Genomic DNA, 18187 nt, shown 5'->3' with positions numbered 1-18187 from the left:
AAAGGATGTCACCCTGGTCATTGTGATGTCCTGTACCTCAGATTTGGGAAGCTTCATTGACCTGAAAATTTACAGTGTTAATAGAGTACAATTACATTTCTAACAAAAGCATGCTCGTTCACCACCCAGCAGGCTGACATTCAGCAAATTCACCGTACAAACACATCCAGGTAGTAACTGGTTATATCTAGTATAAGCTGGCATACTGCAACATCTTAAAATTACAAGTAAATCTATTTACCTTGCTTCAAGAGTTAGGTTTACTTCTGCAAAAGCAAGAGAGCACACTGTGCAATCAAAATACTGTAGCTGGATGATCAATTAACACTTCAGACATCATCAACCACCACTAAGTATCTTCATTCCACCTGTATTTATTGAAAAATATTTACATATTGGTTACCATGCTTTGATAGCATCTTTACACAAAAGGGTTAATGAAGAACATCACACTAGGATGGTAAAATGTCTTTTCAAAAGTCTTTTTTTTTTTTTCCCAAGCTGTCACAAGCCAAGAGAGCTCTCAGACTGAGTGTGCTGGAGTCCCGCAGTGCGTGCGCCACAGATCCACGGCTTTGCTGACAATGGCGTCGGTGTTGTCCTGAGGAATCTACAAAAGATCAAGGCAAGGTGCCTGGTCAGGGCACTCCATTTAGACTGTTTAATTTAAAATAAAGATTTTCAATTTCCAGTTTAGATTTTATCTCTTTATAAAAAAGAAAACAAAACTAGAATCCCATCTCCCTGTCCTCCCATCCCACCATCCCTCAGTCCTGCACACACCATATTACAGCCAGGTTTTGGACAAAAAGCTTTTATTTCCAAAATGCTGATAAGCAGCCAGGCATCTCACAGTTCCCATATCCCTGACACCCGGCATAACTCACACTGGCCATCCATGACCACAAACTGTATCTCATTTAACTCACCTGGGTTACACTGGGACCCTACAGCCCTGCTGAGATGGCTCGTTACTATTCAGTGTCAGGAAGGCTCAGGGTCAGGTTCATGATCCCATGCTCACGTCAACAGAACACTGCTTGAGTCTACAGATTTGCACTCAGGCAAGAAGCAAAAAACATTGCCAGAAATCAACCCTTCTAAGAAACCTCCAGAAAACTTAACCTAACCTGACCTGCACTTACTTTCACAGAAAAACCCTGTAGTATCACAAGGAATGTTAATTCTGTACAGACATAGATAATACATTCCCTAAGCCTAAAAAACATTTCATTCTATGGAAGCCTTACCTCCTGATAGAAGAAGTTATTATTCTCATTGCTGTGCATTCTCCCTTCACCTTGATACTGCTAGACTGTTCTCAGTAATGTAAGAATATCTTTGGCACATCTGCAGCAGGCAAGCGATTCAGGCTGAAACAGTTATAAGCTATAAAAGGTAATGCAAAGCATAATTAGAGTACTTACATTTTCCAAAAACTGTGTGATCTTTTCTGCAGTATTCAGTGCTATTATCTTCATTTTAAAGGTTAATAATATTTCCACAGCAACAAAAACAAGAATCTTGCAGGATCCACTAATAACTTTGTCCCAAACTCTGAAAGAAAAGTGAAAAGGAATCACTAAACATTATTGCAGTGCTTATCTGCTTATTTCTCTGCTAGAACAGCATTTGTACAACCATCTCTATCCAGATTATTTTTCTGAAGAAAAGCAACATATTGAATTATTCAGGTCAGGATAAATAGAAGACATTTTATCAACTCCTCAATCTGTACAGAGCAGAGGGATGGCAAGCAGTAATTGGTATGTACTGATACGGTGTGTTGCTGTTTAGAAATTGAACCGTTTACAAGCTCAAGCACAAAAAGCAAATCTTGGCTTAATAGCCTGGACTGTAACAACTACTCTACAGCGTGTAGTAAAGGTGAGAATTTTTGCTAATGCAAAAAAAAAGAAATTAACTTCATTAGCATGCTTAATAAAGATACTCTTCAAACAGCTAACTTGCTAAAAATTCAAAGCTATGTAAGACTGAGCTATTACATCTCAAGCAGGTTAATATTCCAGGTCATTACTGTATGAGATACAATTATGACCTAACAGCAGGATGTAATCCATGATGTTTAAATTAGACAGAAGGAACAACTATTACGTCTTCCAATCCATCCCACTGTGCACAGACACTCTCAGAAATACTTAAGCACTCCTACCTCTCATGTGAAACTGTACCTGGACCTCACAGTTTTAAGAAAACCTGAAGGGCAGGCCTGCAAAGGCTTCAGCGACAGAACTTGGATGAATATTAAAATGGATCATCTCTACCAAAACAGCCTGCAACAATTTGAAATCGTTCTTCATCCAGCAGCTCTCTCTCAGGCCCAGCTCAACAGACTCAGGATGAAAGACTACACAAAACAGTGTGAAACCATCTGTCAGATGGCAGCTTTTATGGGCTCACATTATTTTTAGTTCTTGAATTTTAAGAGCTGTGTCAAAAAGAGTTTCTGAGGATTACAGTTCTTGCCCCTTCTGGGCACTTGTTCAAAGTATTTCTCCTTCCAAATAAAAACATGGGGGAATAAATATCACGCTATCCTCCGTAATTTCTGAATACAGTAACGCTAACTGAAAAACATCTTCGGCGGCCCATCTATAAATTTGGATCTATGGGTGTGCTCCTTCCAGGGACAACCCAATTTTCGTATGACCTCTCTCAGAAGAATTTGCCCTTGAGCCCAGAGTGCCAGCAGAGCAAAACACAGGCACAACACAAACTTTGACAGCTGAAATGAAGTGTAGGATCACACTTTTACACAAGGAGTTAAGAGGGGAGGCCCCAGCCAAGAGCCATGATGATGATGAAGGGACCGTGGCATCTCTCCTATGAGGAAAGGTGAGAGAGCTTGGACTGCTCAGCCTGGAGAAGAGAGGGATCTGGGGAATCTCATCAATGTATACAAGTACCTGAAGGGAGAGTACAAAAAGGGTGGAGCCAGGCTCTTTCCAACCATGCCCAGTGAAGGGACCTGAGGCAACAGGCACAAACTCAAACACAGGACTAGATTTTAACTTATAATGAAGAAAGGAGGAAAAGAATGTGTAACATCCTCAGCACTATTCTGAAAGTAAAAGGAAACAAAAAACCCACATGGACAGATAAAGAAAAAAAAAGGCACAGCCAGTTTCTTTCCCCCTTGCAATTTAGTTTTAATTCCCTGTCTCACTATGATTAAACAATTAGTACAATTCCCCCAGGGACAGGAACGACACACAATCCAAGATCAAAATCTTACTGCTTCATTTGTGATTCAAGCATCCCAGGAGAAATGATCACTGCAAATATTACACTGCTGTTGAAGTCAGGTCTAGGAAGCTTTAAGCAAGGACATGAGAAAACTGAAACAACAATTCTGTTCAACACTGTACAGGTCACCCCTGTTTACTCCTAGAACATTTTCCTCCACAAACACATCTGTTTAGAACCCAAGAACAACTTCCTCATCTATTTCATGTGCATCAGAACTATAATTATGAGTGACAATTATAGAGAGTAGCAGATCTCAAAAACAGGAAATCATTTTTAAAGTTCATATTAAAGCTCATGTTAATTTGAAAACAAACTTACTCATCCTATTATAAAATATCCAGTCTTCTTTCATTATTTTGCTTCCAATCCTTCTGACTTCAGTCTCCATAATTACATTAGGTTACATGCTATGCTCAGAAAACACTCTATTGTTTTCCGGCATTATTCAGTCTGATTCCAGAACAAATGTTTTAACAATGGCAAAACAGATGCAGTATCTAAATCACCAGTGCCTTAACAAATTTTGGAAGATGGTGCACAGAAAAGTGAGTGAGATGTCAGCACTAACCAGCTGTGTCTACTGCAATATTTTTTCCCTTAACATTTCCAGCTATTGTTACTCTTAGTACAACTCCACCAGTGACAATAATCAGGAATGACTGTGCAACACTGTGATCAACAGTCACCACCTTGTCTGTACCAGCAGAGCCAGGAACAACAACATAGACTGTGTCAAAAATGGAAAAAACACACAGCAGTTTCAAGGAAACGGATTTTCTGATGATCCTCTTCTCATACAGCAATCTTTATACACTGTAAATCTACTGATGGTAACAGGTGTCCTGCTTCCACTCTATGAATAATAGCAATCATTTAAGGTCAAGTTTACTGCTAGAGACTGCAACTCTTTACCCATTCTTTGATACTCTTAGAGAGGGGGAAAGTATAAGAGAAATATCATGAAACTGTGCCTACAGCCCTAATCAGGAATGCAGAAAAATAAACACGTGTTCTGAATGAAATTCACTGTTTTGTGTGACTATCATCCTCCATGAAATACAACTATTCAATTTACCACAGGAACACTCTTGTAGGTGTTTCTTGAACAGTGAAGCAGTATTGACAACCACAAGGAAAAATAAAAATAGGAAGTTATAAAGGCAAAGAGCGTGCCAAGGATTATGCAAATGAAACCATTTACTTTTCACTGAGCTTCTTCTGTAGACAAGATACGCCTCACTCTGTGTGCACCTGTGTGTGAAGGGATGCCATTCTCCAGGCACTTTCTGAGCTTCCTGCACCACTACAATGCAGTAATACACAAGAGGCATCCCAGCATTGCTGCTCTCTTTTTCTGAAATATCACCATTGATGTCACAGCTTTTCCCTACGCTGCAGGGTAAACACACTCAACTTTATTTCCTGGTTCTGGTCCTCCAGTCATATCCAGGCAAGAGATACCTAAAAGGAACCAACGCTTTCTCCTCTGCCTGCAGTTCAAGTGTCCTTCCAGAGGTAACTGGGCATGGAGGGACACGATGAGGCTCACAGAAATCTCACCCTGATCTCATATCATGATCTTGTGCCCATCCATTTGCAGACCTGAAAAGCAGCTCAGTGAGACAAACAGAATTAAGTCTCTCTGTAGTAGCAACCCACATGTACATTCTTATGCCCTCCTGCTCCACAGTAAAATTAAGGCATTTTCCACATTTCTGTTGTTTCTATTAAGAAATCACTTACATTTTGACAACTAAATGTAATTTATGCAGGGCATGGAGATCACAGATGTAAAACCACAAAATTATATTAATACATGTGGTAGTGCCAGTTTGAAGTAATAAGATTTCAGGAGAATGACCAAATACTTTGCCACTAGCAAGTCGCCAGAGACTAATAACCTAACACCACCCAGCTAATGCCAAGCCTTCAGTGCAGAGTACAAACAACAGTAGTCAGGGGCCTGATACGGGATTGGCATCATTAGGCCGTAAAAAATGCCTGGCTCATTCACAATTAAAACTGCAGAGCTGCACTGCTTCTGCTGGATCATGTGGGGTGACAGTGCAGATCAAACCGGCAGCCAAAGTGCCATTTTGCCTGTAGAGCTGAAGCCACAAACAGGATCCCAAGCTTTAAGAGCAGGGATCTCCAGCTGAGGGCCCACACAGCACCACTGGAAAGCTTTCCACTCATGGGCTTACCAAACAGATGAACAGATACACTGCTGCACGAATCAAGCAAACAGGGCAATGAGGAGTATGAAAACAAAGGCGTGATCCAGTTCTCTCCCTGTCTCAGAGAGAAGTACACCTTTCTGTGCCTCTCAAACCTGTGCTACAGGCTCGTTCATCTCCCAGGGAGCACCCTGTCTATATTCCAGGTGGGATACAGAGTCTTTGAAATGGCCAGTCTGCTCCTCTCTTCTACCAATGTGACAACTTCTTAAAGTTTGTTAAGAAGCTCATCACAGAATATGCCAAGTGTATTAGACACTGCATAAGCCCAAAGGAAAACTCTCCCCATGAAACCTGTCTGAATGTATTTTCCAAGCCCGTTTAAATTAAACTGATGCATAACTTTTACCTATGGTCTAACTCGAAGTGTGCTATAGAATAGTATTTATACTGAGTGACAATGCCTGTCAGGTATTGGCATTGTGCAACTTCATCTCACCATTATCAGGTAAATTTCTGCACAGCACATACAAGTCTTGTACACCTTAGAGGAAAACAAACAAAAAACCAAACCCATGAAACTTAGATTAAGCTGCTTGGCAGAAAAGACTACAGTTCATAGAAAGCAAGCAGCCTCTCTAAGAAGTACAGTGCTAAATCATAAGTTAGATCATAAAAGACTGTGTTCAGATAATCTCTCACTTGACAAGAAAGTAAGCAAAATTCACAGGAGAACTGGAGACCTTCAAACCTCAGCAGTTCCAACACTGACATTTGGATGCATTTCAGATAAGCACTGGGGCTCCTAGATCCTAATCCAAACCAAATCTCCAAGCATTAATTAAGTTCATCTGTCACATACTACCCATGAAGTATGTTATTTCCTCAGCGAATAAGGCCATTATGATTACAACTGAATAATTCAGAAACCTAAACTGCCAAGAAAAAGTGCACTTTCATCATGTTCCCACAAGAACTGCTGGGAAAAGGGATTGTTCTGCCGTCAGAAGTACCAACACTGAAATTTGTTTTTACTTCAGAGTGATACAAAAAGCCAGTATTTTGACCTTTTCCAGGGGGAAAAAAAGTATTAAAAAATTCCAAGTAATCAAAATATTCTATTTCAGTAAGGTAAAATAGTATATGGGAATGCTAAAGATGTATACTGGTTAGACAAAATATTTTATATAAATAAAACTGATTCAAAATGGTAGATATTTGAAACCAAATATTCTGGCAAGATGAAATACAAAATTAAAATTCTTCATCTAGATTTTTCCTTTTACACCATCAGGATGACACATCTCCAATAAAATTTTCAATTTTCAACAGAAATTTTAAAAAAACCCCTCATCTTCCAAGAGCAAATCTGCTCTGATACAAATTCCTCTTTCAGCTCTTGTCCACAGCCATAAGATCCAGTAGCAACACTGAACCACACGAGCTCTAAACTGTAACAAACATCCTATACTATGCATGCTTACATAATTTCTGTAGTCACAGAAGTACTAAAAGCTTTCAACCACCCCATCACAGACAATCACTACACAGACAAGACTATTTTGGAGCCTTATAGGTGCTTGATGAGAAGAACTTGCCACATAACAATTATCGTGTTGCACCTAAAGGTCTCTATCCTTCACAAAATGGTTTTTCTCTCAAGCATAATCCTTGACAACAGTAAAACCTACAGAACCTCAAAGACCATGGTCCAACAAGAGCAGAGAGAATGATTTCTAATCTTACCGCTTGTTCCCTAAAATCATCTTACTCTTATAAGGGTAAATAAAACATTTTTAAAAGCAGCCATTTTCCACTTTCCTCCACGGAACATGAAGTCCCAGATAAACAAACACACACTGCATCCACTATTCAGATTATGACCAACTTTACCACCATAAAAGCATTTTCTACAAAGCAATTTACAAAGCACTGTTTCCATGCTAGGTTCCTATTTTAGCCACTGAAATCCTGTGATTCCCTCAAAGTAAAACTTCCCTTGAACATTGTTGGTTCTCAAAGTTTTCAGACAGCTGAAAATTACACCATTGTTTTCTTTGTGCCACATCCTGTTCAGCTATCAGCAACTCTTATTAATGCAAAAAGATGTTTCTCTACATTGAGCCTGAATTTCCTGCTTTCCAAGAGTTCTCAGGCAGCAGAATTAGAGAAATCACACAAGCTTCATTTCAAAAGCCCTTCAGTGAAGTGTCATGCACAAGGATTTTTCCCTTCTAAAAGCTCAACATCCTATTTCTAACTGTAGAATCCTGATAATAATCCACTATTTCATTAATTTTGTAATATTAAAGTTGCCCTAGTATTTTTAAAATAAACATTCTGTCATGGTTTAACCCCAGCCAGCAAATGAGCACCAGACAGCCACCCATTTAATATACCCCCCAGTGGGATGGGGGAAGAATTGGAAGGGTAGACGTAAGAAACAAATTTGTGGGTGAAGAAAAAAAAGTTTCATAATTAAAATGAAGTAATAATTTCAAAGAATTGTAAGGAAGAGAAGGAAAACATAACAAAGAGAGGAAAATAAAACCTGAGACAAGCGATGCAACTGAGAACAGTTGCCCACCACCCCAACTGATGGCCAGCAAGTCCCCAAGCAAGTGCTCCCACCTGCCAACCTCTTCCCCAGCTTAATTGCTGAGCATGACTCCACATGAAATCAGATATCCCTAGGGTCAGCTGGAGTCAGCTGTCCAGGCTGTGTCCCCTCCCAGCCAGTCCTCTTTGTGCACCCCCAGCCTCCTTGCTGGTGAGGAGCAGAATGATGCTGTGTAAGCGCTGCTCTGCAGCAACTAGAATATCCCTGTGTTCCAAAACACAGCCCTATACCAGCTGCTCTGAAGAAATTTAACTCTATCCCAGCAAAACCTGTACACATTCCCAAAATCTTTTTCATCTAACACTAACACAGCATTACAATCACTCCCTAAGCACAGATTTTTGTTAAAAAGCCCAAAAACTGACTACTATTTAGCTATGTAACACTGACAGAGGGTTTGGAGTTCTACATCCTAGGAGGCACTACGTGTCTAACAGAATGAGCTGGTATACTCAGCTCCATTCTTTTTATTTTCAGTGGGTGAAATGATCACACAGAGATTGATTATCTTGCATCAGTAACAAGGGGAATTAAATCCAATTTTATAATTTCCAAGTTAGCAAGAAAGTTAACACCATAATCTTACAGATAAAGTATGGAAAGCTCTTTTCCTGCTAGTGATGACAAAAAGCTGAAATTACTATGCAGTTACAAACAGAAAGAAAAGAAAAAGAACTTGCCTCTGTAAACTGGACTCAGGTAAACATCCTGCAAAACACTTTTTAAACCAAAGATCGTACGGGAGTTTGCTCATTGCAGCACATGCTTTCAGATGCATCAGTAGTCTGTTATCTTCAATGTTCAAATACTGCTCCAGAATTTTTGGCTGAAAAAGAATTAGAAAATTTTAGATAACTCACATCAGAATACCTTCATAGTTAATGCACACTGTAAGACAAGCCTTAAAAATTCAACTGGCATAAAACAACATTAAAATAATGTACCTTCATCGTTTTAAGTGCTCCAAAATACGGGTGTTACTGGCTTTTGCAATTAACTAATTATGTACTTAACCAAAGAAACAACCTCAGCTTCCTTAAATTGCTGACCACTAGCAGAACTTCCAAGATATGCAGTATTCCCTACTGCAGGGAGGTGTTTCAGAGCGTAAGGCAATGCAGAGATTAAACACACACTAATTACTGCTACCTTCACAAGTAAAATTGAGTTTCATGCACCTCAAACCTAATCGCCTTAGCACACATCAAAAAAATTCTACACACAATGCAGCAAAACCCAAAAAATCCATTTTGAGAGCAAATCCCTGTGCAACCCATTAAAAGCTGGACACTGATTGTTTAAAAACCAGAAGTATTTAAAGCATAAACAAGTAGATAATTTTCTCATCTTGTTTAAATTTTAATGTAACACAATACACATTATTATAAATTCTTGAGTACCTTTATGCTTTCTGTCATAGTTAGGCAAACTGCTAAGGACTTCAGCTGTCAAAGGCAGGAAACATTTCCTTTGCCCATATTCTCACCTGAGTCTTGGTACATTGTTTGTATTATAAAAAAAAACAACAAAACAACCTAGGAAGGGAGACGCTTGGCACTCTTCACATAGTACGAACACACACCTTCTTTACAAATGCTCCTTTTGAACTGCTATAGTTGAATGTACCACTCACAGAAACAGGAGGTAGGTTTAAAAACTGTTTCTTAGTTCAAAAAGAATTAACAAGGGCAGGCATAATTTTCCACAACAAATTTCTATTCAGCAATTGCTGGTGCACATGTACTAGATACTTTTACCTCAGAGGATATTGTTAACTAAAAGCTCCTTATCTCTTAAGGCTATTTGATGAATTACAAGAGCTTTCATAATTTTGGTAAGTACGCATTACAATCAAACTTTAATTTTATAAATCAGTAAGACAGAAATTCAAAATGAATATTCTACGATGGTGTTTAAATGATCAGTGCTAAAAGGAAACTACTCCACTTTTTATTATAACCTAATTTGCAATATACTGTTTCTCTAAAGATAGAGTACCCTGCTCCATTTATAAAGTAAAACAACTGTGCTTTGTCTATCATCCAATGAGCAGCATATGGGTGCCAGAGATGCAGCCTAAAAAGTAGCAGATGTACATCAAGATGTTCTTAACTTTTGGCATTTTTAATTCTTTAAAGAAAATTCTTAAGTGACCAATTTGTGAGACATATAATTCAACTAGATACAATGTAACCATTAGACAACCTAAAAAAAGGTAATTGAGGATTACCATGTAGCAAACAAAAACAATTTCTAATGTTACATTAGACAGGACAGCACAATCCTGCCTGCAAAAAGCACTCCTCCCTTATTCTCAAAACAGCTGGTGGAACAGAATCCAAGGGTGTCACCTCTGGTGTTCCAATTGTCTCCCTGTATTAATGCTTTCTATGATTGCCTCTCCTCGCAAAAGTTAAAAAACAAAGGTGTTTTTTCCATACCAGTTGTTGTAAAGAATCTTTGTGCTTGCTGTTCAGCTGATTCACAAAGCAACTGACAAGCCAATAGCATTCTATAGGATCCTCCACCATTTCCTCCATTGCTTGAGCAATAGCAAGAAACACTTCATCTTCAGGTTCCTGAAAAACAAAGCCAAAAAAAGTGAACTACACAGAAGTATTGGACTATTCTAATTTAAAGTATTCATATATTCCTTTTCTCTGTTATTCAGGGAAAAAAAAAACAGGAATCAATGTACACGAAGTGCTGTTCTGACACTCCTAAACAAGACATTGGGCAGCAGCTGCATGATGATGGCAGGTATCTATTGAAACAGAGCAAGTAAGACTTGTCTTGCTTTTAAAACCAAAACACACTTCAGTATATGGAGAGTCGTAAATACTACTGGCATATGTCTCTCACACAGACTGCTGCAATATACACATACCCCTACTTGAACTCTCTGCATTCAGATGCACAAAACACTCGGTAGACTTCTGTTTGTTACCCAAACATTTCAAAATATTTACATCATTCTGACATCTCTTTATCTCCCTCTGCCTCTACAATAAAACACCTGCATTACTATCAAGAGTAACCTCTCCTAAGTTTAAGGGGACAGTGACTGCACTGAAAAGAGAGCAAATGCTTTCTGCAGCAGCAAAACAAACCTGAGTTACAAGGCTAATGACTGTGGCTCTGCTAAACACCATCGCTGTGAAACCTCACCACAGCCCTGAGAGCAGCTCTGAGATGCACTGACAAAACACTTGCTCAGAAGGCAATACTGCTCTAGAAGGGCGGAATCTTCAGTCCACTGTATCACATGCCAAGACCAAGGAAAATTCTCTGCTGGAAATTTGCAGGGTAGGATGGCCACCTTCCTAGGAAACGGTAAAGGTATGAAAACATTCCCTCCTCTGACAAGAGAACGCTGCATGTAATCCTCCATTTCAAAATATTACTGTATTTTCCATATTAACTTTAACTTTTTTTTTTAATTTTGAACTTTTCTTTAAGTACTTATGTCAAAATTTGTGATTACAGATGAAAAATTACAAATTAAGCTAGGCTAGAGTGAATATGGATAAATTAACATTAACTAGAGGAAGAAATCCACTTAGAAAGCTCTGTGGCTCCTTTAACCATCTCCTATTTCATGGAGGCTTACACAAAAAGAACCACACATTGTTTTTATCATCACACTTCCAACTTACCATCACAACACAGCCTTGTTTAACCACATGGGTGTACACTCTGAACTGCAGAGTAGTGCATTACCTGACAGAAGCCCAGGTCAGTTCAGACCAAGATAAAAAGGACGACAGTACACTAACGTCTAGATTTAGAAACAAGTAATTTAAATATTTTATGCCACTTGCTTTAAATCACTGCTTGCACAGGCTCTGAATTATCCTTGTTCCACGACACGTAAGAACCTATGAGCTCCAATGAGATTATGTAATTTTTATTTCAGTGCTATAAAGAAACTGAAGTGCCCTGGAGTACAAAAGGCTTAAAACCTAGCAGGCAAAATACACAAGAGATTTTAAGGCATGAAATCTTACGTAAGTACTTAGGGGAAGAAAAAGAGAAAAGCACTTTGACTAAAATTCCTTATTTTATACTAGTACTTCTCTGTTTTCCATTCACCTTACTTGATTTATTTACAAGCATTTGTGGGGTGACATGCAGTTCAGTTTCTCACTGGTTTATAGTTTCAAGTTCAATAAAGTACTGTATTTAAAAGACTGTTAAAATGACAACTGACCAGTGGAAAAGCTATGTTTCGAGGCAATTTTCCTGATTCCAGTTGATGTATGCGGAGAAAAACATCAACCTGTGGGGTAGAATCATTAATAAATCGAATGACACGAAGAGCATGGTGAATATCCCAGTACTGCTCCTTCCGGTACTTCATCACCAAAGCATGAGACTCATGGTGAGGAGGAATAATTCCTAAAAACAAAAATAAAATAAAGAAAATAATTAAAAGAAAAATATAAACAATGTAAGGAGAATTCTTACTTGTTACTTTTTATACCTATCTAGTTTTCAGTACTGTACTAGTTGTATATTTGTGCCCAGCTTCCATTTATTTTGAAAACAAAGTCAGTGCAGAATTTTTATACACATTAGCTGTTCATTTTCTCAAATTCTACATTGTCTGAGATGACAGAGAATATATACATGCAATTAACTAATACAAAGACACTGTAGACTCCAGTATTACTTTACTGCCAGAAAAGTCTTTACTCAACTGTATCACAGATTAATCCTCCCTAAAATGACATTCAAAAACCAGTATCAATCAGTTGAATCAGCTAAAGATTAAAACTTAAGAATGCCACATACTCATTTGCAAAGTAACATCTGTTATTTTCTTAGCACAACACTAATATCTTTTCTCGTTTCCTGGGAGAAAAAAAAATCTAAAATAAATAGAAATATCTAAGTAGAAAGGCAAAGAAAATCACACAGCATCTCCACAAGAGATACTCAACATTTCACTCAATCCTCCCCCTTACTCAAGACTCAATCTTGCCATGCACTGATGTTCATGACAAAACTGTCACAGCCTGCAACAGAAATAAAAACTTACATACACCTAGGCAAAAAAATGTCATTTCCCTATCATTAGTGGAGCAGAATTCTTCCCAGCATAGAAACCCATGAGAACAAAGTATTCTTCAAAAGTCAGCTCTGAAACAAGCTGCCTGCTGCTTTTACCTCTCCTTCAAAGAAAAAAATATTCCTGCCAAGTGTTAAACCACAAAATGGCTGAGTTTAGGAACAAGCACATCAGACAAAAAATTATCTTTTCTTTTCCAGCTGCAAACTTGTCTGCATTTCAAAAGCTGGGACAAAGCAAGACGTCTTCCACGATATGCCAAAAGAGAGTCAACATCATAACTGTATGTACACACTGCCAGCTGCTCTCCTCAAACACAGAGGACAACCTTAGGCAGGCAAAAAGAAGCTGAAACAACAGAGGGGTGCCTGGAAACCATCATGAGTCATCCTTGAACAGGAAGGTAACAGAGGCATTGCTGACACACCATGTCACCTGGGACATCAGCAAGCCTTGGTACATGTCTGGGACAGTTTTGTTGACAGGACAGACTTCCTCTTCTTAAATTATTAACATGCAACACCTCTCACCAGACATGGACTGGGCTGTGGTTCCAATCATTTAGGGAAGAGATATTTTGCACTGTCCTTCTCAATACCAGCTTTTCTAACAACTGTTAACACCAAAATACAGCGTAAGAAAAGCCCCCCTGTACCTCTGTTCACCCAAGGCATGTCAGAGAATGACAGTACAAATACTTGAAATCATAGAATATCCCAAGTTGGAAAGGACCCACAAGGAACACTGAGTCCCTCTCCTGGCCCTGCACAGGACCACTCCAAAAAATCACACCATGTGCCTGAGAGCATTGTCCAAACACTTCTTGAACTCTGTCAGGCTTGGTGCTGTGACCACTTCCCTGAGGAGCCTGTTCCAGTGCCCAGCCACGCTCTGGGTGAAGGACCTTTTTCTGATATCCAACCTAAAGATCCCCTGAGACAACTTCATGCTGTGAAATGAATCACTCTGGGTTTAAAATACAAAATACTTTTAAGAACCAGTATAAGTTTCCATGCAGTTGACTCAGAAGGTGTTTTGTGTTATCATATGATTCACAGATCCTTTATCTAAAACAGCCCAAGTTCTGGCTCTGCAGTGAGCCAAAAATTTGCAAAGAGACTGTATTTTGCTATTATAATTTTGGCTGAAGGATTCTGTACTGAGTCACTTGCCCAAAACTCCTATGCTATATTTCCCACTACTAATATTTCAAAGGATGCTGACTACTTCACTAGTGCCCAGGGTACAATAATCTTTCTAATGGCAGAGGCTTTTATCAAGTAGGACTACTCAGTTCAACGCCAAGAACTTCAAGGGTTGTAAATAGATCTTGCCCCTTCTGTGCACTATTGATTTACTACCTTTGCCGAAAAAAAGGCTTACAAATCCAAATAATCAGGAACATGAAGCCACAACTTTCAAATTTTAGAAAATTGGAGGGGGAAAATAATGAATTAAAAAATTAATATTTTTTTTAAACCCCTCCTGTCTCCAAGTGGACATGACGTTGCATCTAGTCAACCAATGCACTTAACCAGTTAGTGCAAAGTCATTTGTACTTTTTAATTAGTCACCTGACTAGTGCACTTCTAGGAAAATACCATCTATTTATGGTTTTTACAGTTTCTGGGGATACCATTAAATTGTCTTCGGCCTTGTATCTTCTGCAATGGCAAATACAATTCAAAGCCAGAAGCAAAACCATAAGAAACCAAGATTCTGCAGAACATGAGCTTCTCTTTAGAATAAACATGCACCCCATGCTTCATGCAGTTTAAAATTAATCACAACTTTACTTCAACTTAACTGTCTGTTATTTCAGGAACACAACTGACTATCTTATCAGGTATCGATGACTTCTTATAATCCACATTTCAAATCCATTTCATACATTTACTTGGATAATGTTACAAAGTTAAATACAGAAACACACTCTCCTAGGCACATTTCAGCAAAGTTCTCAAAAACTTGTTTTATAATTGCCATTGTATATCTGAGGTGGATACAAAAGTAGGCTAAATATCTATCAGTAGGCAAGGTAGTATGGAATAATCCATGTCATTACTCCTTTAAAGACAAAAAAAAACCCCAAACCAAAGAGAAAAAAGTGCACCTTCCATGTTATACTTCATACCTAGAAGCACTTTCCACACCAGTACACGATACATGGATGGAAGAGGAAACCTCTGACTAAATGTGCAAAGCTTCTCAACATCTGTAAAGAAGTAAAAAGGAAAAAAAATCAGGACAAATTTAGATATGATTAATTATAAATAGGTCTGCATCTCTGATCCAGCTAAGTATGACAAACTTTAGCTGCAGATTGAAATCCCCACTTCCATCATTTACTATCAACAAATACTTTCACTGCTTCAAACCAAGAATAGACCGTGCTCTCTAAGTGCAACAATTTTGACAAATACATACGTTGGCCTGACTTACAGTAAAACTACTCCAGGTTTCATCAGGAGGAAACTGTGCCATTTTTATAGGCATTTTCTAAACTGTGTCACTGTCAAAACAATTAAGGCCTTTTTTAAAGGGACAACATTTATCTTTCTGTTCTGTTAGAGATGTGGCACTCCTCAGGGACCAACAGCAACAACATCTTCATTGCTTTGAAGTTAGATGGAATTGACAGCATGAGACGATGCATTCTCAGATTAAAATTGCTTTCCCTAAAAAGCTTTTAGTTTCTTGGGCACAGAGAACGAGAGAAGGGGAAAAAAGAAACAATCAAGCTGACAAATCCATAATAATATTAAAAATCAGATTTCCAGATCTTTGAAAATGAAACGTCTGCTAGCACTAACTGAGAGATTACTACATAAAGATGCAAAACTTAAATGAGTATTAAGCAGATCAGGAAAACATTTTCTATTACTCCCTCCCCAACTCCCAAGAAATAGAGGAAACAGTGAAATCAACTCGCCCAAACGGTCATCTTTTAACAGAATTTCCAGCGACTTCTTTTCTTCAACTCCACGAAACCCCACTTTTTCATAATATACTGAGCGGAAGTTTCTCTGAGAGTCGTCAGCCATGACTGATCCCTTCTGGAAAAACAATTAATTCCTCTGAAGACTTACAAGAATACATTGCTATTGCTTTAAGGTCAAGTAATTTTGCACACTGATAGAAGCTTACTAAGTTTCTAGAGTATTAATAAACCCTACAGAATATTAAAATCTTCCAGGATTTTTTTTGTCACATACTAACATAAACAATGACAAACGTAATTTAATCTAAACAAGGTCTAAAGATACCAACTTTACAAACAAAACACAGGGATTTTAAAAAATTATCCACATAGCAAATTATGCTAATTTTCAAGAAGTTTTTTTTAAAATTGCTGGAGAAACACTTAACACTTTACACCACACTGTGTACTTCAAAACCAATATAAAAACTACAGTTACGAGTCTGGCAAAATTTTGACTACAAAAACCCTACTCAGGTAGAACTGTTACCCAGGTAAGTAAAATTAAGTTTCATACTCACCAGCCAAGGTAATCAGAAGCAAGAACAAGCCAGTGCTGGCCTCAGTGGCACAGGGGTGACCAGGAAGAATAAGGCTGGGTATGTAGGTTTCTTCTTAAGTTGCAGGTAAGAATTAAATGTTCATGTTGTTACCAGCTGCTGTAACAGCCACAGCCTTGAGCTTGTTATTCCAGCGCTAAAACCAAGTAAATGTCTCATCCCCATAGTGGAAACAAAGGTAAATTCCAGTGAGTGCTCTGTGTGTCCTAACAACTGTAAATGACATTTCAATTCAGTTCAACCCTCTAACTATCAATTCTCTCTTCTCTGCAGGCTTGCAAACATGAGATAGTTCTGTTTCCTAACTCAAAGGACAAAGAACAATCTTAACTTTTATGTCCATTGACAGCAGCAAAACTTGGAGAATTTTTTTTTTTCCCGCGTGTTTGTTAAATAAATCGGTTTTTTCCCTTTTTCACTTTCCTCCGAGGAATTTCTTCCCGAACCTGGTGGGGGAGGGATGGCTGTAACCTGCTTTCTACCAGAGGACATTCAAATTCGGACTTTATTCCGAATTTGTCTCAAACCAGGACAACCTAGCAGGCCTATTTGTGTTCCAAATTATGTCTGCTTTTAGTGCTTTGTAGGATCAGGGCCAAGACAAGACAGCAAAACACAAACCAGCAAACAACTGAATTAGTGCTTTCTGAGATAGGCCAAATTACTTCAAAACCAGAGAAAAAAGAAATAAGTATTACTTGCAACACATTCCAGCCCTGCACTATCCTTATGAAAATGACTGTGATGGTCAAGTATGGTGCATTTAAGGGTCCAGTGATCACAACACTCACTGTTTACATTGCAGCCATGTCTAAAAGCAGACTTAAGATGCGATAGACACTCAGCTACTTTTGAAAACTTCCAGATTCTCATTTACATTTTCAAATTTTGAAAAGCTGAATTTATTAAAGGTTGTTTAGAAAAATAATTTTAAAAGAACCCACGTCTAGCCCATACCACTTGTGGAAAGCTGTCAGGAGACACAGAATGGGAATATTAAACATAATTTGAAAAGTAACAACAGAATGGGAATATTAAACATAATTTGAAAAGTAACAGCATGACCTCTTAGTCAGGAATACTATTTTAATAATTTTAAACTAGCACTATAACAGCAGTACATTTTATTTACTCATTGGTAAAAGGAGGAAGATAGTTTATATACTCCCTCACAATTTAGGATTTGTATTTTCATGCTAGACAAACGACCATTGTGCCAATCTTTAAATCTATCTTCAATAAACTGGAAAAAGAAAGGGGGAAACAAGTCCTTAGCCAGCTCCTTGGAAGTGTGCTGTACAGAAGAGTGCAATTAACTCGTTCTGTCTTCAATTAATGCATTTTCGGCCTCAGTAGAGGCTTCCATGGTATCATTAAGTGTCACGCCAGGTGAAGCAGCAGCAGCGCCGCACAGGCCCGGGGTGAGGAGCCACAGCACTCTGCCGCCGACCGAGCACCCTTCCCTCGCAGGCCCTGCCGGAGGGCCCCCCCACCCGGCCGTACCTCGGG

The 18187-nt window shown here is 38.6% G+C and overlaps 1 protein-coding gene across 3 annotated transcripts; it reads right to left on the bottom strand.

Moving 5' to 3' along the window:
• Positions 1-358: 358 nt before the first annotated feature.
• LOC121673486 (TBC1 domain family member 7-like) lies at positions 359-17685 on the bottom strand. 3 transcript variants are annotated; one of them, XM_042046817.1, is made up of 9 exons: positions 16640-17685; positions 16071-16194; positions 15273-15353; positions 12278-12465; positions 10509-10646; positions 8748-8893; positions 1428-1557; positions 930-1019; positions 519-610 (listed from the first exon to the last, which is right to left on the bottom strand). In XM_042046817.1, the coding sequence occupies exons 2-8, from the start codon at positions 16180-16182 to the stop codon at positions 975-977; spliced, it is 840 nt and encodes a 279-aa protein (XP_041902751.1). In that variant the 5' UTR covers positions 16183-16194; positions 16640-17685; the 3' UTR covers positions 519-610; positions 930-974. The 3 variants fall into 3 exon arrangements, with proteins under 3 accessions (XP_041902750.1, XP_041902751.1, XP_041902752.1); XM_042046816.1 differs by lacking the exon at positions 930-1019 and having other exon boundaries at positions 359-610; positions 16640-17683; XM_042046818.1 differs by lacking the exon at positions 519-610 and having other exon boundaries at positions 1006-1059.
• Between the last annotated feature and the right edge of the window lie 502 nt (positions 17686-18187).

Source organism: Corvus kubaryi, unplaced genomic scaffold (genome assembly GCF_017639235.1).
Source record: "Corvus kubaryi isolate FWS band 111438036 unplaced genomic scaffold, C.kubaryi_AGA036_p1.0 65456, whole genome shotgun sequence".
Taxonomy (NCBI): Eukaryota; Metazoa; Chordata; class Aves; order Passeriformes; family Corvidae; genus Corvus; species Corvus kubaryi.
Note: the sequence above shows the minus strand (reverse complement) of the source record. Positions and strands in the feature narration are given on the sequence as shown.